Source organism: Melampsora larici-populina (genome assembly GCF_000204055.1).
Source record: "Melampsora larici-populina 98AG31 unplaced genomic scaffold MELLAscaffold_1, whole genome shotgun sequence".
NCBI classification, from domain to species: domain Eukaryota; kingdom Fungi; phylum Basidiomycota; class Pucciniomycetes; order Pucciniales; family Melampsoraceae; genus Melampsora; species Melampsora laricis-populina.
In genome coordinates, this window is record NW_006768765.1 from 1,276,923 (window position 1) to 1,303,034 (window position 26,112).

The window sequence follows — 26,112 nt, forward strand, 5'->3', positions numbered from 1 at the left end:
GTAAGGATCCAAATCCAAAAGATGTGAATAGTTTTCACAAGATGTTCAGGACTGTTTTGGTAGAAGTACGAACGGAATTTGATGAGATTGTAAGTTTTCATCTTCATTTTCTCTTTCATATCTGACAAGACACCTTTCCTTTCCACAGATTTTCATAAATCTTCCGATCACAAAACCAGATCCCAGATCTTCAACCTTGAATGTACCAGTCCTTGATACAATCATTGTTAAGGTCAGTGACTCTTTCAGGAACTTTTCAATTGTATTCAACAGGTTGATGTCTCTTCATTTTATCAGCTCTATGAAAAAGAACATGGTTATATTGGAGGTCGTGTTCGTTCTCGCAGGGAGATTTTGAAAGATGTTGATCATTTTCGAAGAGCTCGATACGCATGGCTTGTGGGTTTGAGACTTTGAACCCAATATTTAAACCAGGCTGATGAAATTGTGGGTTACTCACAGAGAATGCAAGCCATCCATTGGAGCTTGAACCATCAAAGTTACGACAAACAGGTATATCGCTCGGTTGTGAATCAAGCGTTGGATGGATTGCGCAAGAAATCTAAGCGTTATCGTTCTGCGTATGTACCTCTTGATCTCTTTTGCGTAATGACGATTATCTGACTAGTTTCATTAAACAGGTACTACATCTTGGTGTTACAGTCTGATTTTGCTCGAATTGATGGAACAAAGACCTTTGATCGACTAAAAGGTCTTACTGATTTTGCGTTACCTACTGAGGCTGCAGTACTCAATACCATGGCAATCCTTGATAATCAAGTTGAACACGAGTTTGTCACAGATTAGGAAGCTCATGAACTGAGACTGCTTGGACGTTTGTCAAATCAGTATAAGAAGTGTTGTATCTTTATCTTTCTCTCCTTCACACATCTTTATCTATGAACATATATTACTCAATTCCAATTTGGTCTTTCTTCCAACAAGGACAGCAATTTTTTTCAGCTGTCATAAATATTTGACTATTTATTTCTTTGTCTTTCTCATGAGGTATATTTGTAGTTATATCCCTTTATCTTATGTCAAGACATGACTTGGTTCGGTATTATGGCAACCTAGTCACACCAAAGAGTGTTTCTCTGAAGGCCCAGATGAAGTTGTTGATCATTGTTTGGCTTGTGGAACCCAAAGAACTATGAAGTATGAATCGATACGAAGGCATGATATACCAGAAACACACAGTGGACGTTTTGCTCAATGGTCAGCTCTTCGTGACCAAGCTAACAATCATATGTCTTTGGAGAACAATCCAGTTCAACGGAATCTGGAGCCAGAAAGTCATTCCACTGGTCATATTGGTAATGATACATTGAAGAGAACTGATCCAATAGATTCAGATAAACACGAAGATGTAAAATGTTGTCGGCCTCTTGACGAACTAAGCAGAGTGTGGCTACAATCAACGGATAACAGCAAATGGAAAGACCCTCCTATCGTGCAGCTCCTACAACTCCAGCTCCAGCTCCCGATCAGTCATCTTCTTCACCTCGTAAGTCCTCTTTTTCCCGGGAAGAAGTCCTTGATCAAGAAAACAACGGAATAGTCCGTGGTCAGTTTATCTTTGTTTGTTTTTCCAATACGATGTGTTTCACTTACTGATTTTTTGCACTGCTTGATCAAGTCTAAGATCTCGACAAAGCAGACAGTGGTAAGTCCATATTTTTTTGCTTCTTGTTCACATTCAACAAGTTTCAATTGACTTATTTTGCGCACTGGCCATAACATAGATGATGGACTTGCTGGAGTGCCACTACCTCCTCCTTGTACTCCCACTGCTACCTCAAGCTTGACTTCAGCCCACCTCGCTGGGACTCCTCTACGTATAGTTAATCAACTAGCAAACGACGCTGGACTTGATGAGGATCATCTGGACATGGGCCGACAGCACTGCGATGCAAGTACATGCGGTCCTTCAATAAGATAATATCACTGATCATTTTTTTGTTTCTTTACAGGCGAATGAATATGAAGATCAGTTCATGCCGTGGACGAACAAAATCCCCTTGACTCCTCAAGAGCTATCTTCCTGTTGCCGCGATATTTCCCGCCAGCTTCCGAATTTGAGAGCTGGATCCGATGAACACCTCTCACCTAAAGGTTGGGTGAATTCTTTGGAGATCAGGTTTCTTCTAATCTATTCATTTTCATTGAACTCAAACACCAAAAATTGGGTGATTCTTTCACGACTTTGTCCGACAGATAGCTTTCCAATACATTCTAGAAAGTGACATCCAAGCGTACACAGAAACTTCAGATAAAGAAGGATATCAAAACAGTCTTCCTCTCTGCCTGACCTCAAAAGTCACGGTAAGTGTTTCTTGTCTTCATTTTGTATCATCTTGTGATTAATTTTATATTGCAGAGTGTGATACATTCAAAAGCAGATGAATGGAAGATACAACTATTCCCACCCAGGTATGATAAAGATCCAAACCCAGCAGATCTGATGACTTTTCACAAGATGTTCAAGGCTGTGTTGAAAGAAATACAAATGGAATTCGACAATATTGTAAGTTTGCTCCTTCCTTTTCTGTTCCGTATCTAACTACAATTTCTACTTATCCTTGGTGAGGACATTTTGGATTGAACCTTTACCTTCAACCAATGGATGGCTCTTTATCAGCAACCTCAATCAGTTATCAGGAATCCATTAGAGTATAAGAAACAAGGCAGACCTCTCATTTGCAATGATGAAGATTGTGTCTTCATCAGAAAACTCATAGCATGTCAACCATCCCTTTTCTTGAACAAGATCTGTGAGGCTAAAACAAAACCAATGTCTTGGTGTCTTGTGAAGAACTCTCACATGAACTTAACACATATATTTACCTTACTCTCAAGAAGGCCAAGACTGCAAAGTTTATCAATGACATGAAGATTATCCCAGATGAATTCCTTGTATTCCCTGGTGAGTGAATCTATTGTTTTGACTCTTTTTCTTTGCTTTCATTCAAATTTTTGCTGATTGATTCATGATCTTCCTCTGATTCTGTCAGATGAGAGTGCCATCTGTGAACGTGATCCAATGCAGGTTAACAACCAGTCACCATTTGGTCAGTGTGTCACACAATGGGTCAAGTGTTCTGACCCAAAATGCTACTTGTTGCTTCCTTTAATTAGACTATGTGGTTTGATCACCATGTTTGTCTGTGAAGGTAGCATCAACCACAGCTATCTTGAAACCTTCTTGCAATTCCAGCTGGTCATTTTTTTGCTTAATGAACCCTTATCCAGCTCCAAATTCAATCCTGGTCATGGACAACTGTGTGATTCATCATCACAGAGGTTGGATTGAAGAACTTTGCAAAACCACTGGTAAGTCTGTTTACTTGATCATACACCATGTATGACACTGACTTTGTTAGATTTCACAGTTGTCAGCTTAGTATATCTACCAGCCTATTCAATCTAATCACAATGTGTTTCTTGGTTATCAAAGCTCACTTCAAGAAAAGTGAGATTTTGGAGAAGTCAGGTAACAATGCTGCTTGGCCTATCCAGGAACTGTATTAGAATTCATCACACCAGAGCTTCTGGTGGACAAATTCAATGCGTCTGGGTATTGCTTACAAGAGGACCTGCATGAGATGTATTAGAATGAATGGTTATCTTTGTCAAATTTATTCTTATCACTTTGTCTCTATGTCATGGTTATCTTTCTATGTCTTATTGGTCAATATTTATGGTTCTCAAACCTGTGCAAGAAATGTGCAAGACCGACGTGCAAGATCTGTGCAAGATTTCTTGCACCAATCTTGCACATTAAATTTTTTGACGACCCCAGCTATTTTGTTCCAACTGGTACAAAAACCGTGCAAGACCGACGTGCAAGTTCCGTGCAAGTTCCGTGCAAGTTCTATTCATGTCTTGCACAGAAGTTGCTCAAAACTTGCACAAATTTTTGCATAGGTTTGAGAACCATAATTACATCTTATGACCAACAGAATTATCAGTCATATGCTTGTCCTCCTTTACTTATCACCCATTCCTTCTGAATATCAAACTTTAATCTTATGCCATTGGGTCAATTTCTGTGAACCCATTTCTCTCTTAATTTCATTTTAGGGAAACACTAAGAGAAAGTGAAAGCTTATCCATTTGAGATCCTTTTTATTCAATTATGGGGTCTTCTATTCATTTTTTTTGCAATTGAAACACTGTGATCAAAATAACAAGACCCACCACCACCACTCTTGACCATATCTCACTCTCTAATTAGAAGAGGGAAATTGAAAGTTTTTCACAAATCAAAATTTTGAATTGTGTATTATCCCTTCACCTTAAAAGATTGATTAAGACTTTTGGAGATATTGGATGGTATTGATGTACACTGGAGGAAGAGACTTGAAATAAGATGATAGTCCATTGAATGTAGAACTTGCTTCAAAGCTTGATCTGAATGGTAAAAAAGAAACTTGATGTGCAAGTTTCATGTTTGATAAAAAGACATTGATACACAGTATTTCATTTGTTCAGATACTGATACTTTGATAAAAAGATAAGAATAGTGAGAGCCTTGCATGTTGAAGTACAAAAGGAAATCAATTTTTCACCTTTAAAAGGTTTTGAACCAATTGACTCATAATGCTGGACATTTTGAAGTCAGATGTGTAAACACAAGTGTCCACAAGTAGGAAAACTGATTGGTCAACAATTGGCATTTCAAGATTAGGTCCACTCTGATCTTCAAGGCCGCAAATCAGCTTTCCAACAATGACCTTTGAACAGAGGTTTCTTCTTGGATTTTAATGATTAAATGTCTGTCTGAAGGTTTGGTCTCAACCATAGGTTGCAGTCAATGTTTTCGTCTTGAGTCAGGTTTCTTTGAAACTTGGTATCAAAATACTGTGCCAGGAATACCTGAAGGTACCACATTGATCAAGGGCCGTATGAATCAGTTATCAAAGTTGAGCGGGCTTCAGAGAACTCCAGGTGGCCGACTGGATAATCCAATAAACCTTCGAGCGGAAGGGGGCTATAACATCTGACAGCTCTTTGACTTGAACCACAGGTAGGTAAGGCATAATTCAATTGCCTCTTCAATTCAAATCTTCTGTTCTGTACAAGAATGCTTTCATCAATTCAATAAAATGCGTCAAACGTTCTCGACATGTGATATATTGTCCTTGAGTAAGAGGCATAGCTCAATACTTGACAATCTAGTCGTCCGTGACATCCGTTATGCGCAAACAAACAAAATTCATAACACAGGAGGCAAGAAACACATCCGGCTTGCCGTGTATGAACCGAGGTGTATAACTGTCGTTGGTCATTTCTCAGCAATCTGGGACAGCGACCGAGATTCTGGCGCCTTTCACCGATGTCTTGATTTCGACGCAAATGATAAGAATTTTGAGGACCGATGAGATGTGCAGAATTATTCGATCAGTCTGATGTGTAGATCGCGGGATAGATATCATCCCAAAATTCTTTGGGGAAGATCCAATTATGCGGAACAAGGTGACTCACTGCTAATCCAGCCCGACTGGTCTCTTTGTATCTTGAAGTGTGCAAACCAGGTTCAAGATACTTAATAAGTGATTTTGAGAGGGATGAGAAGAGCATCACTATACATACTTGCTTGACATGTCCTTGGCCGTCTGTCTCATCGCAGCGATCGCCTCGTCTAAAGAGACACTATGAATCCCGTCACTTGAGAGAGCTAATTGAGCGGCCGTGACGGCTTTGACAGCTCCAAGCGCATTTCTTTCAATGCAGGGAATCTACCAAGCGCCAGGTGCATCATTATCACCATCAGAGAGTCAAGTTAGAGCGTTATTCTCATGGATCTGCCCCTCCTCCAACTCTTGTGACTCTGAACGCTGAAGAGAGCGTACCTGTACTAAACCATCAATTGGATCGCAGGTCAATCCGAGGCAATGTTCAATTCCGATCTCCGCCGCGGCTTCAATAACTTCTGGACTCCCCCCCATGCTGATTGTTAAACAGATCAGCCAAAGATCAGTATATGCAATACCAAATTGTATCCTGCTTGCTGAGATTTGCTTGATGATAGCGTTGCGGAAGACACTTACCACGCGGCAAAGGCACCAGCTGCCATCGAACATGCCACTCCGACCTGCAATGTGTTAAAGAGTTCAAGTCTAATTGTAGGGAACATTATGAGAACGCATGACTACGAACTTCAGCCATACATCCACCTTCAGCGGCACTAATGGTTGCTCCTCTCTTATAAAGCATTCCGATCGCTGCTGCTGTCAGTAAGAATGTCATGGTGTCACGCTCATGGTCTTCGGAGATGAACTTTTGACCCACCAGGGCGCAATTTGATCATATCAGCTGATGCTATTCTTCAAAATCGCAAAGAGCCTTTGAGAAACTGCAGAAATTGGTTAAAACCTACCTCCAAGAAATATTTGAGCACAGCGGGGATGACTGTGCGATATGGAGATGGGAGCAAGTTTAGCCTTTGCGTGGGCATTCATTGGGCTCAAAAGATACTCGAAGCAAGAAAAAATGGCGTACCACCAGCTGCCCCATTGGTTGGAGCCGTCACGATTCTCCCACCGGCAGCATTGACCTCACTAGAAAACCAAATTTGAACCAAATTTGAACGGAGCAACAGTATGATTGTCAATACATGTCTGATCAAAAGATGCACAAAGAGGTAAAACTTGCTTGACTGCGATAGCGTAACAGGAAAGGAAGTCCATGGACGGGAAACTATTTCGACGAGGCATCACAGGTGGAATCTCGTGATCGAATCTGCCTCTGACCACCAACGGAGCACGAGTCTCACCTCTGTGCTCAATGGTTGCATTTGATTGTGGTGATAAAGCTCGAGTTGAATCTTCTTGGGAGGTAGAAGTAAGAGCTGTGTTGGAGACTTCAGGTAATAAATTTGGTTTAGTGAATGACAAGGCAGGTGGGCTGTTGCTGGGCGAGTCTGAGATGGAAGGGAAAAAGCCTCGGTGTAAGCTAGAGACGAAATCCGATTCAGTCGATTCAGAATGTGGTGATAGATCAATATCATGCTCATCAGCTTAAACATATCATAAGCGTGGTCACTAACCGTCGATAAAGATTCTTGGCTCTGCGTTTGACACGTAAGCGACCTGGAAGGGTTTCTTCGTCTGAAGAGACACCTTGTCTAATGGAATCATCCATCACCTGACAGAAAATACACGCGTGAGTTCATGATAACATTGGATATGGACAAGGCGAGTAGGAGTGTGTATATGCCACCAACGCGATAGATTTTCATAAGATTAGCCCTGATCTCGCTTGCGGACAGAAATTGCCTTTCGTTGTTGAAAACGATCTGAGCAATTGTAAGCTGAACCCAAAGAGGAGTGCACGATGAGCGCTGGTGTTTTCAAGACAAAGAGTGCTCTGTCTCTTACGTTGTGTATCCGAGTTAATTCTAAGAGACTGTCGCCATTATGAAATGGCAAAGGAGGCTGATTGGGTCCAGAAGTGCTGTCTTTGGAGTCAACTATGTCCGCCTTCGAATCCTTGCCACTTTCACCATCATTCTGGGACTGTGATTCCAAGAGAAGCTGAGAAACGGGAGCAGGATGAAATGGCTCCAAGCGGACGGCTGACGCTCCTTTCTTATCAATTTGCTTGTAGTAAAGATTCTCTCGAGAAAATTGTGTATCTTTATTGACGACGAAACCTCCTCCTACTGAAAAGTAAGTATTACTCGCAATCAAGTCACCTTGTTCATCATAGACCGAAAAGAGCATTCTGTGTTTATATGACGGCGCATTCATTGTAAGTAAAGCCGAGGTGGTATAGAAAGAAACGCAGAAGCTGGGTTTACCCATTAGGATGTTGAGGAAGGACTCGATCCCATAACCAGACCATGTCTTTCTCGATGTCAAATTGTGTGAGTTGACCTCCTTCACCATCACTCAGTTCCGCGCCAAGAACAATAGATTTATTATCGCAGACTGCTTGATACCTTGTAGGGATCGTGTGTGTTGGGACTGTTTCACAATCGCAACCCTCGAAGCCGGCTATCAAAGCTTCTGGAGACATATGACCTTTGCCTAAGAATTTGATGTCATTGTTACTCATCAGTGAAATACCTCGAGTACAGTGCCTGAGTGATAAAAAGGATCCTGACCTGTCGCAGCCAAACTCCCATCTGATACAGTGAGACGCGGGTTGCAGATCAGTGTATGATTCGATGCGCATCAGATTAACATCACAGCAATGACATACATAAGGCCACTTTCAATCGTCGAGCGTTTTTCAACACGCCTGCCTTCTTCAGATCATTGACAAAAATCTTGGCAGCTCTCATAGGTCCAACTGTATGGGAACTCGAGGGGCCAATGCCGATCGAAAATAGATCAAAGGTGCTCACGACAGCATGAAGTTCAGGTTGACTAGAAGGCTCGTCTGTGACTAAAGAGTCCTGAGATAATTTTTCGCCGTTGCGTGAGTCCGGAACAAGCTGCGAAAAAGGAATATCTGGAGGTTGAACTGGAAAGGCATCGAGGTGCTCTGGCAGGTAATCGGTATGATCGGCCTGTAAACGAGATGCAACTTGAGAAAATGTTCGAATGCTCAAGATTGGTGTTGATGGATTCGTAGTTAAGCCTGTGCGAGCCTCAGCGTGAAGTCGAGTCTCTTGGGTGAAACATAGTAAACGTCGGCGATTGTGCCCGACTGGAAGAGATGACAAGATGGATCGTGAGGTATAGGATGATAAACTCCGCGCTGCGATGATATTAGCCATTGGCTTATCGATTATGATCTCTAGAGACTCTCAAGGGTTTTCGAGATATGGCCTCACACCGCAGGACTTAAATCACAATCTATCAAGATGATCGAGTCCAAAGAAGCGTATGAAAAATTTAATTTCAGCACTGAGATTCTTGAGCAGTCTTCGCACAGATTTCCTCAATCAGACTTCAAAATCCTAATCTATCCTAATGCATCGACATGTATTGGCCCCAAGCTGCTTCAAAGCGAATTGTCGCCGGTCGGGATGAAAAAGAAGGAATGGTGAGATGAGCTGAGCGATGAGTGACACGGGACAGAGTTGTGTTTCAGTCTGTTTCAGTTTCATAAGCACAATTTAGTTCCGCTTTCAAATAATCCATCAAATTTCATCCGACAAATTTGCGTGACAATTGAGAAAAAAAGGGCTTGGTTTGATTCGATCACCCGTTATTGTGTTTCTGTGCAAACCTGTGCAGACTCAATGACCATTATGTCTTAAGCTTAACTAAGCCCCTCTTCCGACGCGGCGACGTCCTCCCTCTCGACTCGAAGAGGGGCTTGGCTTGTACCCCGACTTTGAGATGAGACCAGCAGGAATTTTAAGCACTTTTGCTTGAAATCTCTCTTTGAAGGCTCTAAAGATTGTGCAACCTGACAAAAAGTTGAACAGAGCTCCTTATAAGCCTTGTACACATGCTCATCCCACTTTTAGCACCATGTTACTTGAGCAAAGTGGCACAGTTCAGTTGTTGAGTTCTTGTGAATCTGGGTCTTAAGTATTCAAGGCGCGCGTAGGCTCACACACTGACCCCTTCAAAACCATGTGATACCTATCAGAATCAAATTTCCTCACAATCTCCAAGTGGTGACAGGCTAAAATCAGTACAACAAGAAGCAGAAGGGCTTGAAAAAACTCTGCTGTATATATTTCAAGGTTCCACAGTGTTTAGATCCCCCAAAAAGGAATCTCAAGCAAAAGCACTTGAAAATCTTGCTGGTCTCAGGCCAAAGTTGGGGCTCTTTGAGAGCCAATGTGACCATGTTGATAGAGAGGTGTAGTTAAGCTTAATTATGTCTGTACCTGAAACTGTCTGATCCCTTTTGCAAGATTGTTTAAACTTGAAGCTTGTCTAAAAAGTTCTGGGACTGTTGTGTAATTGATCCAAACAGCCCATCAACCTCCTGAAGAGGCAAAATTACCTATGCATAACAGGAACAGACTCAAGATGACATCCACCTGGTAAGGTAGAGTTATTAAGGGAGAAAGAATGACTTTGATGTTCCACAAACATTCAACAGGGGTGATGTTTGATCATATAGGAGAAAACTTCAACAACTTTACCTGATATTTCTGCCACTATGAATTTTTTTTTCTGACATGTTTCAAGACTGTTGTTTATGATTCACACTGGTGAATATTTGATCTGGTGGTGACAGGTACAATAGGGCTTGGGCAAAAACCGACCAACCAGTTTTGCGCCTTTCAGAAGGGAGTTGAAGCAAGTCAAAGATGGCCGGAAACAACTGTGTGCAGGTTTCACAGACCTGTCGCTCTGCCAGGTCACTCAAAGTCAGTGTTTGGGTCTGAAGACAGGCCTTTTCAACTGAGCTGAGCTCCAAAAGAGCCTAGGTGGTACCCGGCTCTCTGCTTTGTGAAAGGTGGAAAGATGTTGTTTGTGTGGCTTGAGTGGCACAAATTGCTTTTGGTTTTTGAATTGGTTGGGCTTTGGAAGAACACCGCTTACCAGTCAACTTTTGGTTTTTTTTCACAAAGCAAAGCAAAGAACAAGTTTTTTTGTTGGCTTTGATATTGTTTGAGCAATTTTTCCTGAACATTCCTAAAAAATTGAATCACAACTCAATGGCACTCAGAAACTGGTTGGTTGGTTTTTTGCCCAACCCCTAATTGCTTCTGCCAAGGACAGTGCTTGGCATCTGCACTTAGTAAAGGAGTTTTGGATGTATCTGCAAAATCTGGGGGGTGCCATGAAAGGGATTGGCTGTGCAAGGTGATGGTAAGACAGGGAGCGTCAATTTGAGAATATTGTAAGGAGTATGAGATCATGGCAATATGAGGGCTCTCACTAGAAACCAACACAGTTCACTCCACAAAGCTGAATGGGTGGCTTATTCTAGTGGTTCATCTTATCTATGTGTAGCTTTTCACAGCCAAGTAGTTTGGGAGTGTTCTGTTTGTCATGAGAATAATCAGGCCACCAAAACATGTGGAAGTGTCAAAGTCTACTCTGGCACATGCTCAAGATCAATGCAATGTTCTGCATCTTTACAAAAATTTCAAGCCCCTCAATACTCGGCATAAGCAAAGAATCCCACAGTTTTACATGTAGTAGAGCAAGGTCCTGTGGTTTGGGTTGGCTGTTTTCAAGCATCGAGTCATTGGAAGTGTGTTAAGTAATGTAATTTTGAGTGCAGAATCAGCAATATAAACTAATTTCTGTAGAGTTTGTGAGTAACATTAATTACACTTGTTGTCTAGTATAGATAATAGATTGCTACATGAGGATTAGAAGAGTCTAATCCTCCAGTCATATAACTAGAAATGAATATGCTACAAGCATGACTATTGTGTAAGCATAAGAATGTGCTCATAACAGAATGTAGGTGATATTCAATCTGATATTCTTATAACCTCTGTGCTGCATAATTGAGGCCTCTATCTACAGACATGGGCATCAAAATTAACTGGTAGAACAAGGCTAGGTGCCAAGACTCAGGCACATGCAAGTGTATCAAAGACCCCAAAACATTGAATTTCCTGGGGATTATACCATAATAATTTCAGCCTCTATTTATAGAGAGTAAAGATCAATTGAAAGATATCATGAAGATCAGATGTTTGGGTTGATTTGGAAATGCAGATAAAACAAGTGAGAAAAAAACACCAAAAGGCTTTCTATTTGATAATTTGCAAAAAAGAGATCCATAAATTGAAAAGAAACAACAATCTATCTGTCCTATCTAGGAAAACATCTCCCATAATTTGAAGAGAAGGAAATGTTGGGAAGAAGGAGGTGCATCTCCCTGACCCCCTTCCAAACAGTTGGTAAATGGGAATTTGATGTAGAGTAAATCTAAGATTAAATCTAAGAGTTCCTCTACTAAAACTTACTACCTTCTGTGCCAAATTTCAATCTTTTCCGGTAAGTCCCTCGTGCCTTGGGCCTCACTTGTTATGTTTAAACCCCTGCACAAGGGACTTTGTTAAGTTATGTATTTTAGGTTACATAGTCTGAGTTTCATGTCCATAAAGGCCTTGTAGATTTTTTGTTTTTAAGTGCTTTTGATTTCACAGAGCGCACTATCTATCAATGTGTGCAAATACTGTAACTACCGTACAAAATCCTTTATGTTTTCTACTATGAGCCAGACTACTAAGCCTTCACAACAGACCATTTTATAACAATTTTTTAATACACTAAAGAAGCAAAAGAATAGAGAAATTGATAACATAGGAAAAAAGGAAAATTTTGCATAAGTTGGACAAATGAGTGTGTGGCTATTTATCTAAGTATGTTCTGAAATAATGAAATCTTTTTGTGTATTCAATATATTGAGCTAAGTAAGGAAAAGCTGCTGGTGTGTCCAGCAGGTCTAGTGCAGAGTTCAAATTGACTTTGATTTTTTCTTCTTTGATTGTTTTCCTAAATGCTTGATGTTGCTTGTTATATCTTCTACAAAATATGAGAAAGTGGTTTGGTGACTCTGTTACTCCGCAGGTTTCACATTTTTTGTCTTCTTCAACCCCTGTCCAATGGAGGAATTTTTGGAGTGGGCAGTGACCACATTGTAATTGAAAGATCATGGCCGCCTGTCCTTTCTCTAAATTATTTGATGTGTCAGCTATGTATTTTCCTGTTGTCTTAAATCTTTTTATGGATACCGCTCCCCTGTTAAATTTTTCTTTGGTATGTATGAGTAAACCTCCTAGGCTTACTGGTAATAAGACCAAATCATCATTTCCTTCAGCTGCTTCCTTAGCGGCAGTGTCTGCTTTTTGTTCAATTCAGTTTCTTCATGCCCAGGCATCCAATACAAGGATATTGTCTTGTTTGTTGGAACAGTTCTATGTGACTGGCGTAACATCTTAGCTAAGTATTGTAAAGTTTTAGGTTGGATCGGATTCCCTAGCAGCTCTAAGGCTGCCTGGCTATTGTTAAAGATTGCTAGGGATGTGTATCTTGTTGGATTTTCTGTCATTGTTGTACTAAATTTTAATAAACCAAGTATCAGTGCCATAGTCTCCATTTCATGGTTAGATATGCCCTCTATTGGGCCAAAAGGTTGGCTCAGAATGCTATTCTCCATTGCCGCCGCAGCACCTCCTCCTGTGTCAGGGATGAAAGAGCCATCTGTGAATATGATACAAGCACCGTTAGTTTTCTCTTCTTGCAGTTGCTGTGGTATTTTCTTCTTCACTGGCACCACATCACATTTTTCTCCTTTATTCTTCACCTCCCATTTTGGTTTGATCCATGGGGGACAGGATATGGGTGGATTGTTTCTAATGTTAAGTCATTTGATACAAACATGTCAGCTTTTTGTAAAACTCGATGTATTGAACTCAAAAGGTTACGTGGTGTGTTAAATAATTCAATATCCAGTATATGTCTTGTTGGGCAAGTTTTTGGAGCTGTTTGTTGTTTATAAATAAAGTTGTGATTGTATCTTATAGCTAAATCTTTAAATGAGATCATGTTAGCGGCATGGGTCATGTGGTCTGTTGGTGAGCTTTTGAAACCTCCTAGGATTAATCTGTTAGCTGTGTTTTGTAATAAGTTGAATATTTTTGTGACTTTACCTTCTCTTCTTGTGTTGAACCACACTATACAGCCAAACAGGATACATGGTTTAAGAATAGACATGATCAATGCTTTTGCTTCCTTAGGACTAACACCCCAATAGCATTTGTTGATTTTGCTTATTTGTGTGATTGTTGTTCTTCCTATCTGGTACATCTTTTGGATGTGTGATCCAAGCTTTAGCTTGGGGTCTAACCACACTCCTAGCCATCACAGTTTCTGTTGTGGTAGTAGTACCTGTTTTCCAAATAAAACAATTGGATTTGTATGTTTTTTATGGGTAAAATGCATTATCTGCGCTTTTTTCTGATCAACAATTGCTCCATGCTGATGTCCATAAAGGCCTTGTAGATCACAATGGCAGTATGATTTAAGCAACAAGGGAAGAGGAGGGAAACCAATTGGCATATGCAAATTTTTAGCAGTCTCTGTGAAATAGGGATCTGGATAAGAATGGTTATGATTTTGGAAGCTACCTTAATTTTTCACAATGTCCGTTGGTTCTTGGTTCTCCAGATCACACATTGTACTTGAATGCACCAGTGGGATATGATGGTTCTGCACCTAAGAGTCTCCTGAATTGTAGGAATTTGCCTTTGACTACTCCTACATTGTATGTACACGTGAAAACCGATACATTTTTTGGGTATTGGTTATATCAGAGTCGACTGTACTAAGATTGCTGGACCCATCACAATCACAACAATGACACAACTCCTTTCATGGTTTTTGTCCCTCATCATGTAGTGCCGAAATCCTGAAAGCTTTCTGCAGCACATACAAATAGAGGTTGTATGATAGAGATTCATTTTGCTGATTTTATATAAACAACAATTGTACAAACACGCTCTTCTCGTTCCGCTTATAGTTTGACGCGGCGTCGCGAGCAGTGCGACCATCGAATGCATTGCATGCGTTGCTTCCTCCATACAAGAGATCCCGTCGTGTGTCGTGGCTGCAGCTGCGACCAAAAATCCAGAAATCTTACGCTGATGCCAATTTCTTTGCCGGACAGCGTTGCGGGGCAAGCAAGGGTGTGGTATACAAGACTTCTAACGAGTTGATGCTAAGCTTGTCTTCGTTGAAGCTGAGGCAATACCAACGGTGAAGATGTGTTTCTGGATCGTATCGAGGTCCCTTGAGGACTTACTGACATACTCTCTGGTTTGTCAGATCTGTGGATCGCGAGTCCACAGTTTTGTAGCTCGAGTGCTCTACACCCTCCTTCGAAATCACGGATTGAGGACAACGATTGGCTGTTCGAACACTCAAGAATACCTTGTGATCACCGCTTGGGAAACTATCGAATCTTCCTGCCAGAAAGCGCGCTCAGACCAGAGGTATTCATCTCAATATTCAATTGTCAAAAGGGTGAGTCATTTTATGATCAGCTACGATCCAGTTGGAAGTAAAGAGTCGAATAACGCCAACACATCCTTACCATGTAGCCACAATCCATTTCGTTTTCGCAGGGTCATAACTGGCATCTCAAGTGACGTGTCAATTTGAGTTTCTTTGTGAGATGCGGACAAGACCTTCCACTCAAAATGGCTTAGAAACGGGAATCTCACCATCTCTTTGGGCTACGCTGTACACCTGCTCCTTTCTGCTCAGTCAAGCTGGAGGTCTGCACGTGGAAGATATCGGAAAAGCGTGTCGGTCGGTGGCACCAAGTAGCTTATCATCGATTTCACGTATTACGGATGGAAAATGCGGAGGAGGAGACCACTTAATGATTGCAGACCAGACAATCATAACCCCAAAACCTTTTACAGCCGCACTGAGCCGCACACTGACGAGACAAAAAGGACATAAGAACCTGCTCGAAGAAAGTAACAACCTAAGCTTTGAAAGTCAAGTAAGCTGTCCAGACTCACCCGCACAATGGCCTACAAAATCAGGAAAAGATATACATCAGCTGCCGGAGGAAACCAGGCGGCAGGGGTCGGGTAACAACTGCCAAGGAATTGCTGATGTTGGGAATGTAGATTGGAATGTCCTTAGACATCGCATTCTCCACAGCATCCCAATCAGCGAGAGTGACCAAAGCGGACTCTGTCAGAAAGCAAGCGCATCACCATCACGATCACGAAAAGACATTTTAAACGGGCATACTGCAACTTCCGTAGAGAGACCTACTACAGACCCAAAACAACCGTGGTTACTCACATTCTTACTGTGGCTTTGGTCAAAGGTGATGGTTACATTCCAGTCTCTTTTGAGGATAGGAGAAAGACATGAAGCTACCAGACTCTCATCGTTATCTTGTGGTAAAGGCCCCTTTGAACCTGATCGTAGGGAGAGGACTACGCTTCGATTTTTTCAAAGAAAGCACAGCGATAAACTTGAGGATTTGAAAGACCAGACTGTTATACATGAGGTAGGGTACAAGCCTCATTATAGGCTGAGCCTCACAGAGCCGCCGGAAGTGACACCAAAGCCATCTCGCTTGGCTGTCCCGAAGACCAACACAAAGGAAAGGTCCAATGACCAGGGAATTACCGAAACTTCTCGTCTTGCAAGTCATGGGACAGAAAGGCACATATTTGTGAAAGAATTTTATCCCTCCATGGAGCTTTCTCACCAACCAACGGGTGAAAAATCACACGTCGGCCAAAGGAAATCCAATGGAGCTGAGGCAGCTGTCAATAACTTAGATCGCGAAATATATCTCGAGATCAAGAGCAGCGAGCCCTTCGAAAGCCACAATTCTTGGATCATCTCACAGCCCAAATCCACCCCAGGATCCATGCTGGATAAGATAAACATCAACTCCAGGAAATCGATGTCATCAAAAACTTTCAAGTTTTTGGAAATCTTGAGAAAAAGCGATCTCAGTAACCTTGATGGATATGAGACAATGAGGCTTCAATGTATCCAGGCTTTTGGTACTGATATTGCAAGTGCAGTAACACGTAGGCCGAAAAAGATTTGGCGAGGCTCTGAAAGACAAAAAAAGTATGATCTCAGCATTAGTAGGCTCTTACAATCAGTGCTGAAAGAAAGGGAATTATCCGAGAAGCAGTTGACCATTGCCTGGAAGCTAAAAAATAGGATACAACCATTGGTTTTCACACATGAGGAGTGGGAAAAGATCAAAAGAGGTATACAGATATGGAAAACATTCCCAGAAAGACAGAGTGATCAAACCTTGGCGATGGAATTCTTGAATATCTCTAACAAGGTTGGATTTTTACCGGACAAAAGCGATCTTAGAATGCTATTGTGGAAACTGAAATACCGTCAAAGTCTTAATAACATTGAGCACTTGAAGACAAAGGCAATGGTACTTTGTTATAAGAAAAATATCCTTGCAACCAACATATTCTTTGAAAATGCCTTGTGGTACGTAATGAAGACTCCAGACAAGTTCTTAATTGGATGTTCACAAAGACAGACGGACGCAATAAAACGCAAATTAGAACGCTTTGCTTTTACTGCAGATGAAAAATATACAATCATGGAAGCTTTGGAGCTACAAACTTACCCTGACAGGCACTCATGGACTTTATCCCAGATGGATATCCAAAACAGCAAAGACCCAGATCACAAATTGGCACTTTCACCTATTTATAAATCATATCAAGAGGCTTTGAAAAACCCCAAAACATTAAGACGTCCTCAAACACAGAGGGAACAGGGAGTCACAATGTCTCTTCTGATATCACATTATGATAACTTGAAATTTCCCAAAGATTTGGAGACAGTCAAGGGCAACAACTCAGAATCTCAAAAAAGAAAATTGATCAAAGTTGACAGAAGAGACAAACATTTGGCCAAGTCTTTGATACAGGCAGTTGGGATTCCAACTTCATATATTGAGATGTATCATCTGTTTTTGAATTTGTCATTGAAAGACATATTTCGTCTCAAACTAATCCATTCAGACCTCTTGACATCTTCAAATCCTGATTATGAGAATATGATTAATATGATATCAAGGATCATGGATAAGGCAAAGCAGAAAATAAATGCAGCCTTGTCATTGGGAGCATAGATAATTGTAGGTCCCAAGTGTTGCATTGATCCTCATATAGGCAAAAAAATCCTCTTGAGTGTCCTCATAATCCATGTGACTACCCAACAAATACTGAAAGACTAATCAGCTTTTGTGTTGCAATTCAGGGCCTGATTATGTCTCAATGCTCAAAATTTGACTTCAGATTGCAACTCGAAGAAAGATTGCATCCAGAGGGTTTTTCTGGAAGTATGAAAATTTAATTTGGAAAAAGAATACATATCATATTTTGAAATATGAATGGTGAGATAATTATGTACTTTGATTTGTTCTGGAGCCTCTTTGTGACAAAAATGAACCATAAATTACTCCAATATTTTGATGAACATCAAGCTGAGGTATTTGCCATTCTAGAATAGAGAAATCCAACTATATGTCTATTAGAATAATGATAGTTATCAGATGATCTAGGAAATGTAATGCGCAACAGATTTGACAGATATTGATCAAATTTAAAGAAAAAGGGCTACCACAGACAAAACCTGAAAACAGCTTCTACAGCTTCTGGATGTTCTGATCATGGCTGTGACTTGACCTTGTGCAATTTTGGCCAACCTTGAGGCAGGTCCAAGCTCTTCTGCAACTTGAAGGAACCTCAGAGATCTCCTGTGCCAGGCAGGGCCAGGTCATTTTTTGGAGGGGGCTAAGAGCAGGGCAAGAGATTCTCACAATGGCAAAAAGAAGTCTAGAGTCTGTGTTCATATTCATTTAGGAGATATCAAAGGAAACCAAAAAATCTAATGGAAAATCGACTTCCTTGACCTGACTTGGATCAACCCTGTTTGTGTTTTTGAGGCCAAGCCAAGCCTGGAGGTTATATTGGTACTGTGGAGGTGTGGAAGCCTTAGGTGAGCAAACACTGACAGGGCTTTTGATATTACCATATGTAACAGATTCTAGAAGCCTTTTCTCATGGCCCTGCCTAAGCCAGGAGAGCCTATTTTGAGTTTTGCAGGGCTTAATAGGAGTCACAACCCTAGTTCAGATCACCAGTAGGAAGCTTATGCACACAAGACAAAAAATCACTCTAAATAAAAGGCAAAAGTTCTGCACCATGAGTCTGATCAAATTTAAAAAAGGGTTTTTATGTTGAATTGGCTGTTGGCATGATACAATCACTGGATGTGTCAAGATGCGTGCATTTGTGCATTTTGTGTTGTAAGTCCAACTTATCTACAAGTCTACTCAAGTAGTATGAAATGGTTCACATATATGGCTGTTATGTTGTACCAAGGTCCAACATGCAATAACTTGCAGCACTAATTGGAGATAACTAGTGAAATGAGGTATCTTCACCCCCATGCTGTACTTTACCCCTAACCTTGTTTCTTACATCAGAATCTTTGATGAGTACTTGGAACCAACGCAATCAGCATGACAAGCTCAGTACCCACATCACAGGATTGAAGGTACAGCTGGTTGTTGCCCATCACTTGCCTAAGCAATCACAGGGTCAAAATGCTTCCTGTGAGGGTCAGATATTCCAAGCAACCATGTTATCAGTAGCTTACTCATTGATGATAATCTAGAATACCTTTAGTGCCGCATCATCACATCTTACTGATTATCAGACAAGATCTACCTTGTTTGTCAAGTCATTTCAATGCAATCTGGACATTAGAAGCTTGTAGCCCTATGAAAGGTCTACTATACAGATAATTAGAGTCTATAGTTGCCATTAACATTGAATTTGTATTACGCAAGAAATTTGCATTATTGACCTCTATGATAGCAAAAGTAATTTGCGTCGACGAATGTGCCTGCATGTTAGGCTACACGCCCATATAAATTTCTTGACTTATTGGCGTTTTGTAAGTGTGAGCCACTCTGCACCCCAGCGGGCATTATACAACGACTACATAAACGTGGGAGATAAGGACGAGCAGCACGACAACAATCAACAAGCCGGCTTAAACGCACGGAGCATTACCAAAACCACGAGTCCCAATTGATTAATACAAGCTTGGGGTCCACCATGCAAAGCCGTGCTTGCTGATAGACGGAACCGAGACCGCAAAAGTGGTATCAAAGTTTGAGGGCTCATTGTGTATTTGTGATATTTGAAGGGCCACGTGATCTTGCCAATCGACTCTCGCGCTCCCATTCCTCGGTCAGACGAGCCGCGTCTTCCGTTTGCCCAGCCCGAATGAAAGCAGACCGTAGCATAGAATATAATGGTCTTCTGAACCGTCTAAAGTCGGTACGGGTAAGGCGCTTGTCTTCTTCGTCAATTGGATTACTGGGTAGGACGAGCTCTTTGAGGGCCCATATTTGTTCGGGATTATGTGATTGTGAGCGCGAGAGAAATTTTTGTACGACTATGTTCCTGGTCACTTCGTCGCGTTCATAAGTAGCGTCTTCAATTTGCTTCATCAACTTGACAAAATTCAATTCGTCGACCATTAGTGAATCTGGGGATGTAGTCGTGCCCCATTGAAGAGCGCAGCGAGTTTTGGAACTCAATAAGATATTTGAGGTTCGGGAGGTTGGGGTATACTTGGGGGGTAAATGTTGTCGAAGCGTATTCCAGACACATTCAACATTTTCTCTCTGGCCGACTGAATAGAGAAGAATGTCGTATGTGTGTTGATTTGGAACGGGTCCTCTTCTAATCAGTCTTTTAATTATATTTGAGACTCCCTCGACATGACCCAAACGAGATCTTAATGATAAATACAGATTATAGGCATCAATGTCTGGCTTGAGAATCGGATGAGAAAGCAATGTAGACCAAAGGGAGCAAGCGGATTGAATCAAAGGTCGTGGTGTGCGTCGGTTCCATACAGTTAGACACGCTTTATATTGATCTAGTGTTTGCATCGCAAGGGGGATGGCTGCTAGAAGTTGATGTGCTTGATTCAGAAGTTGATGAGATGCACAGGTGTGCATGACTTTGTGCAGAAAGGAAGGAGATAGGGTTTCTGCTAGAGCTGGATGGTTGTATAAGATGTCTAAGATCATGGGAACCACTTGATCTATACATCGCATTTTGAAAAGAGTGCAACTGATGTATTGGATCGCTGATCCACCCAACTGTACAAATTCGACATCGTGTTGCATTCGATGCTCAACCAGCTTCGAGAGCTTTTGAACATTTTGTACTCGTAATGATTGATTTTCCTCTGAAGATGAGAATGCAATTTTGCGACAAGCGGCTTTGACCAAGATGATCACATCTTCTTTCGAAAGCTTCCGGTGACTCAATACCCAACAAAGAACAGGCCAATTTTTGGCCTTCAAGCTAGCATCACCCAATGACCTGAATGTCCGAGGCTCAAAATGAATGCCCGATCGCTCTTGTACTCGTATATCGCAAAGTAATTCGGATAGCCGATGGTGACATAGAAAGAGAAAGGCGCGGGAAATTTGATGAAACGTGGTCCGCTTAATCGCCTTTCGTTTAGGATTGAGTAGAAAACTATGCCATCTTCTCCATAATTGCAAGACCGTCCGTGAAACTGAACTTAGCTTCCTGGAATTGGCGAGCGATTCTAAAGACTTTAGATCGGCGAGAAGTGTTGGCGGGTCTATTGGTACGGTTCCACAGCTGCAACTTTCAAAGCGGGTGATGAGAGTTTCTGGAGACAGATGAGATTTATTTGTGGCAGCCAAATCCCCGTCTAGTTCAAGAGAAGGTACGGTAGATATCAATGTCTGTGAAAAGTCATTGTGCGTACCAGAGGGTATCATAATGGTGACATACACGAAGCCACTTCCAAACCGCTTGCATCCTGGTGCTCAATCAAATTCTTCGATGTGGAAAGGAACATTTCGTTATCTTGCGAGACATGCGAACGGTCTTCAATGGCTGGAGTATCCTTGCCTCGACGCTCGTTTGTTGAGGGTTGCCCTCCGATCGTCGGAAGTTGCTGATCCTGTGGATGGAGGCGGATATCAATGTGGTCTTCCATGCTATTGGAGTGTGCGATCTGAAAGCGAGCTAGTTCTTCGGAAAAGTTTCGAGTTGAGAATATTGGCTTTAATGAATGACTGGCGGAGTTTGGTGAGGTTGAAAGCATTTGTCTTGAGGAGGTTGTTAAGACGAAGCGTGTAGGACTACAATTTGATAAGCTTCGTACTGCAATGGTTGCAGCCATGTGCTGATCACGCGAGACTCCGCCTGATCCCGTATAATCCTGATCTCGAACCTCGGAATTGATGACGCAGTGGGTGACCAGTCCAAGATTTTGAGTTCAGCTGTGAAAGTAGCGTTGCATGTCCTTCTAGGTGTAAGTTTCCCTAAAGATGAATCCTGAATTCCTGGCGAAGTTGTCCAAAACGAATGCTTGAGCTTGAGAAGGATATGAAGAGCTTTGAGGATGACTGTCCTTGTCACACTCGATCAACAAATCTTGAAAAAGTTGCCAATCGCACAGTATGTAAATATGTACAACATATGTAAATTCACTCGGACTCGAGTCGGAGCTTCGGAAGCCATCACTCGACATAAGCATCTTCATGTGACTTTGACACATCAGCAATGCCACAACAAACAATTGCACATTGCCTCACTCTCATAATGATTTACCACTCCACTATGATCAAGTATTCAACTTTTCAGTAAAGAAAGTTTCGCAATTCTGGAAGCCTGATATAAAAAAAAATAACAGGAACACTGAGGATTTTGGCTCAAAGTCTTGACAGAGTATATACTTGACCATAAAAAGCTCTTGACTTCACCACTACCTGGCACCTATTGAATATTTTGATCATTATACTTACAAATAGATGCATTGTGAGGGTAAACCTTTTCTAATCTGGATTTAGCTGCTCACTAAATTTTTGTAACTCTAAAATGGAGCTGAAATGAGAAAAGCCCACAAAGACTGCTGAGATGAATTGAACTTTGCTCCAAATCTAAAAAATGTACCAAGGCCACTACAGAGGTATAGAAAACAGTGATATGATTGAGTACATCTAGAAGAACCATAGAAATACTAGAATACAATTGCTGAGGTCTCTAGGTGCAATTATCCAGGGATTTTTGTGAAATTGAGGACTTGTCTCATCTGGATGAGCTTATAAAAGGAACATCAAAGTTAGAAAGCCTTGATGCACAGATCCATATACCAGGTCATTGTGGTAATGCTGGGCATTTAACACTGGGCAAATGTAGTATTTTTCCCAAGTGAAAAATGATTGACCTGAAGGACAAACAAAATTGAAAAAGGTGGAATTCTGCATTCATTCTGCATGTGCATTAACACTGCATTTTTCTGCATTGATGCTGCATTTTTTTCATTAATGGTGCATTAATGGTGCATTTTTATGCATTAACATAGCATTTTTAATCATTTTTGACATTAATTCTAATCATTTTGCATAGCCGAAAAATACTACATCTGTGCAGTGTAAGTGCACTGAATGGTGTATCTAGATATCCTCAAAAAGAGCCATTGGGCATTCAAAGATTTGAGTTTGCTTGAAGTTTGGATCCTTAAGTATAATCAAATGAAGGCAATAAATATGATGATCTTACTTATATAACACCAACAAGCACATCTGCTCTAAACACAACAATAAAATCAGGAATAGTCAAAAATTTGACTTCCAAAAACATCCAATGAATTTTGGATGAATTCTGGTACTCAATACTTTTCAACAGGGAGAAACTAGAGAAAATGTTTTTGCACGTAAAGGAATATTCATACATCAGCTTCCAAATCCTGGATAGCGCTCAATTTCACACACAAAATTTTCTCATGCCACCCTGGTCCATGGTACTACTAACCAAACTACAAAAGCCATACAACCACTGTGAAAAATTTGATTTTGATTTCTTCCAGGTCTTATCTGTTGACTTTTCTTGTCATGGATCCAGAGTCTTACTAGACAATGGCCAATATTTGGCAGACACTTCTATCAGACTGAGCATCACTCCAATATTTCAGAAATGCTTGTGTAGACTCCTTTGGTTTCAATTAAAGTTGACTCTGAAGTAACCAGTAAGCAATACTCTACCCTAACCCACGGTGTTTTCCCTCCATATTCTTTATGGGCAGGAAGATGGGCCACAAACCCACAAGTCTATCATAGCCTGTGACCCATAGCTTTCTCTTGAAAATCAGCAAAAAAAAACATAGTTTCCCACAAAAAAACAGATACTGCACCATAGACTTTTGAGACACATCAGCAAATCTCTTGAAAGCTCTCCAACTCCAAAAGTTCCACACTCATCATCAACACCTCAACTCATTGACCACCAAACATGATTCCTCCTGATTTGTCACCTTTCTCCACCCAATAGATTGCTAGAGGACAACAATGCAACTGAAATTCAAGACTTTGATCTTGATACAGACCCAATAAGCAATCTACCTGCTCAGCAATAGCTTGAGCAGGATATTTGAGAGCTGTTTTGTTCATAAAAACATATGATGTCAGTTTTGGGTCTCCTAAATCCTGCAAATGAGCAGGCAAGTGGCCTCAAGACCTGGAGTCTTGAGGAAATCTTTGCAGTAATCAACAAATACAACAACAACTCTAACATTCCTGCTTAATAGTAGTCTGAGGTTGAGGTACTTCCGTGTCCACCACACTCTGATTTACTCAAGTCTGCCAATGTTGTCACCAATTACCTCAGACCCAAAGATGCCAAGGAAGCAAAAGCTGTGGGAGGGCTCTTCAGCAAGCTCCGCAGCATGTAGTGCAGTACACTCCAAAACACTAGTCCAGCCCAACCTGTTGTCTTTCTTGAATTGTATGCAATAAAAGTGTTACTGTCTTGCCTTCTGCAAAAAACCTCTGCAACAACCCATGGTTTTTGGGTTTCACAAACTGGTACAGGTTATCTCAGAGACACGGAATTTGAATTGTGCCCGTGCGCGCCCTTTGTACATACCTCCTGAGCAGCGGCCATGTCCAAGGTGTGGAGGGGTGTCCATGAGCGTGCCCATCATTTGAGAACACGTGGGTGACGCTGCTGACGCTGGTCGTGGCGGCCGTGCCGGCGTGCAGTGCAGCTGGCCTTGGATGAGAGCGAAACCTAAGTGAGTGAGGGATATAGAGCTATGAAACCTATGTACCGCATAATCCTGACCAACCTCTCAATTTACTTCCCAACTTGGCCTTCCGCATTCACGAACGCATACATACCGAACAGCAGCCTTTAAATTCTGCTTCAAAACAACGTTTTTGTAGCTAGGCTGCCTCCCTTCTCTTATCAATTCGGTATAACAACTATTCAAAATGGGCAAAACTCGCGAATTCAAGGGTATGTCTGGCTATCGTTTTCAAACTATGGCAAGCTACTGACTCCGTGTATTATCACCTCCCACAGCGGCGTACTTCACCAAATTGAGGGACTTGATGGCCGAGTTCCCCTCGGCCTTCATTGTTAACGTGGACAATGTCGGATCTAACCAGATGCATCAAATCCGACAAGCTTTACGTGGCAAGGGTATCGTCTTGATGGGAAAAAACACCATGGTCCGACGAGCCATCCGTGGTGTCCTCGCCGAGAACCCCCAGTACGAGCGTCTCTTGCCCTTGGTGAAAGGAAACATCGGTTTCGTCTTCACGAGTGGTGACCTCAAGGAAGTTCGCGACATCATCACTTCCAACAAGGTTGCCGCTCCTGCCAAAGCTGGTGCCTTCGCTCCGCTCGATGTCATGGTTCCAGCCGGAAACACTGGAATGGAACCCGGAAAGACTTCTTTCTTCCAAGCACTTGGTATTCCAACCAAGGTGAGTAGCTTTCGTCCCTACTTATGCAGTCTTCTCAACAACTGATCTGACTTTGTAATACAGATTCAACGTGGTACCATCGAAATTGTGTCAGACATCAAGATCGTTACTGCTGGAAGTCGTGTGGGAGCCTCCGAGGCTACTTTGCTCAATTTGCTCAAGATCTCCCCCTTCACCTATGGTATGACTGTTCAGATGATCTACGACAACGGGAATATCTTCGCACCCTCAGTCCTCGATATCGATGAAAAGACCTTGATCGACAACTTCTTGTCCGGTATCAAGACCATCGCAGCCATCTCGCTTGCCACCAACTACCCAACCTTGGCCTCAGTCACACACTCTCTCGTCAACAGCTACAAGAACTTGATCTCTATTGCTCTTGTCACTGATTACATGTTCGAGGGAGCTCAAAAGGCCAAAGATTATCTCGAGAACCGTACGTCCTGCTTTTATTCTTGGTATGTCTTGAAGCCTAGAAGTTGCGGCTAATATTTTTTTACCGTGTTGATAGCTGAGGCTTTCGCTGCTGCTGCCGCTCCCGCTGCTGCTGCCGCCCCTGCCGCCGCCGAGGCCGTCAAGGAGGCAGAGCCCGAAGAGGAGGAAGATGATGATATGGGACTTGATCTCTTCGGATGTAAGTTGTCGCTGATCTAATCATCTAGACCGTCCTGAAGCTAAATGCAATTCCTTTCATCTTGTTCTATCAACAGAGAATTCTCTCCTTCACGTTCTATGTCACAGTGCCTCATCCCGTCTTGTGTGTTGTTCCGCCTTGTATCTTCTCATCACCGCTTGAGCGGGTACTCTGTTCCCTGTGCTGCAACGATACCATTGCGTTTGCCCGGTCACTATTTTAATCACGCTGCACCG

General features: G+C 41.8%; 4 protein-coding genes across 4 annotated transcripts; 2 read left to right on the top strand and 2 right to left on the bottom strand.

Moving 5' to 3' along the window:
* Positions 1-5,022: 5,022 nt before the first annotated feature.
* MELLADRAFT_46340 (uncharacterized protein) lies at positions 5,023-8,758 on the bottom strand (the record flags this gene model as incomplete). Its single annotated transcript, XM_007404019.1, has 15 exons — positions 5,023-5,342; positions 5,488-5,518; positions 5,596-5,741; positions 5,856-5,952; positions 6,054-6,097; positions 6,163-6,282; positions 6,383-6,414; positions 6,505-6,559; positions 6,654-6,957; positions 7,052-7,149; positions 7,229-7,315; positions 7,383-7,728; positions 7,805-8,033; positions 8,111-8,131; positions 8,209-8,758. 15 exons carry the CDS (start codon positions 8,726-8,728, stop codon positions 5,295-5,297), a joined length of 2,178 nt encoding a protein of 725 aa, XP_007404081.1.
* A 5,887-nt stretch (positions 8,759-14,645) lies between these two features.
* Positions 14,646-17,532, top strand: MELLADRAFT_101106 (uncharacterized protein; the record flags this gene model as incomplete). The annotated part of the gene is made up of 2 exons (XM_007403532.1): positions 14,646-14,906; positions 15,058-17,532. The coding sequence occupies 2 exons, from the start codon at positions 14,646-14,648 to the stop codon at positions 17,530-17,532; spliced, it is 2,736 nt and encodes a 911-aa protein (XP_007403594.1).
* A 2,061-nt stretch (positions 17,533-19,593) lies between these two features.
* MELLADRAFT_86856 (uncharacterized protein) lies at positions 19,594-21,650 on the bottom strand (the record flags this gene model as incomplete). The annotated part of the gene is made up of 3 exons (XM_007404018.1): positions 19,594-20,249; positions 20,433-21,173; positions 21,257-21,650. 3 exons carry the CDS (start codon positions 21,648-21,650, stop codon positions 19,594-19,596), a joined length of 1,791 nt encoding a protein of 596 aa, XP_007404080.1.
* Positions 21,651-24,626: 2,976 nt separating this feature from the next.
* Positions 24,627-26,112, top strand: MELLADRAFT_73814 (uncharacterized protein; the record flags this gene model as incomplete). The annotated part of the gene is made up of 5 exons (XM_007403533.1): positions 24,627-24,766; positions 24,833-25,239; positions 25,303-25,678; positions 25,754-25,876; positions 25,953-26,112. Coding segments are annotated over 5 exons (933 nt in total).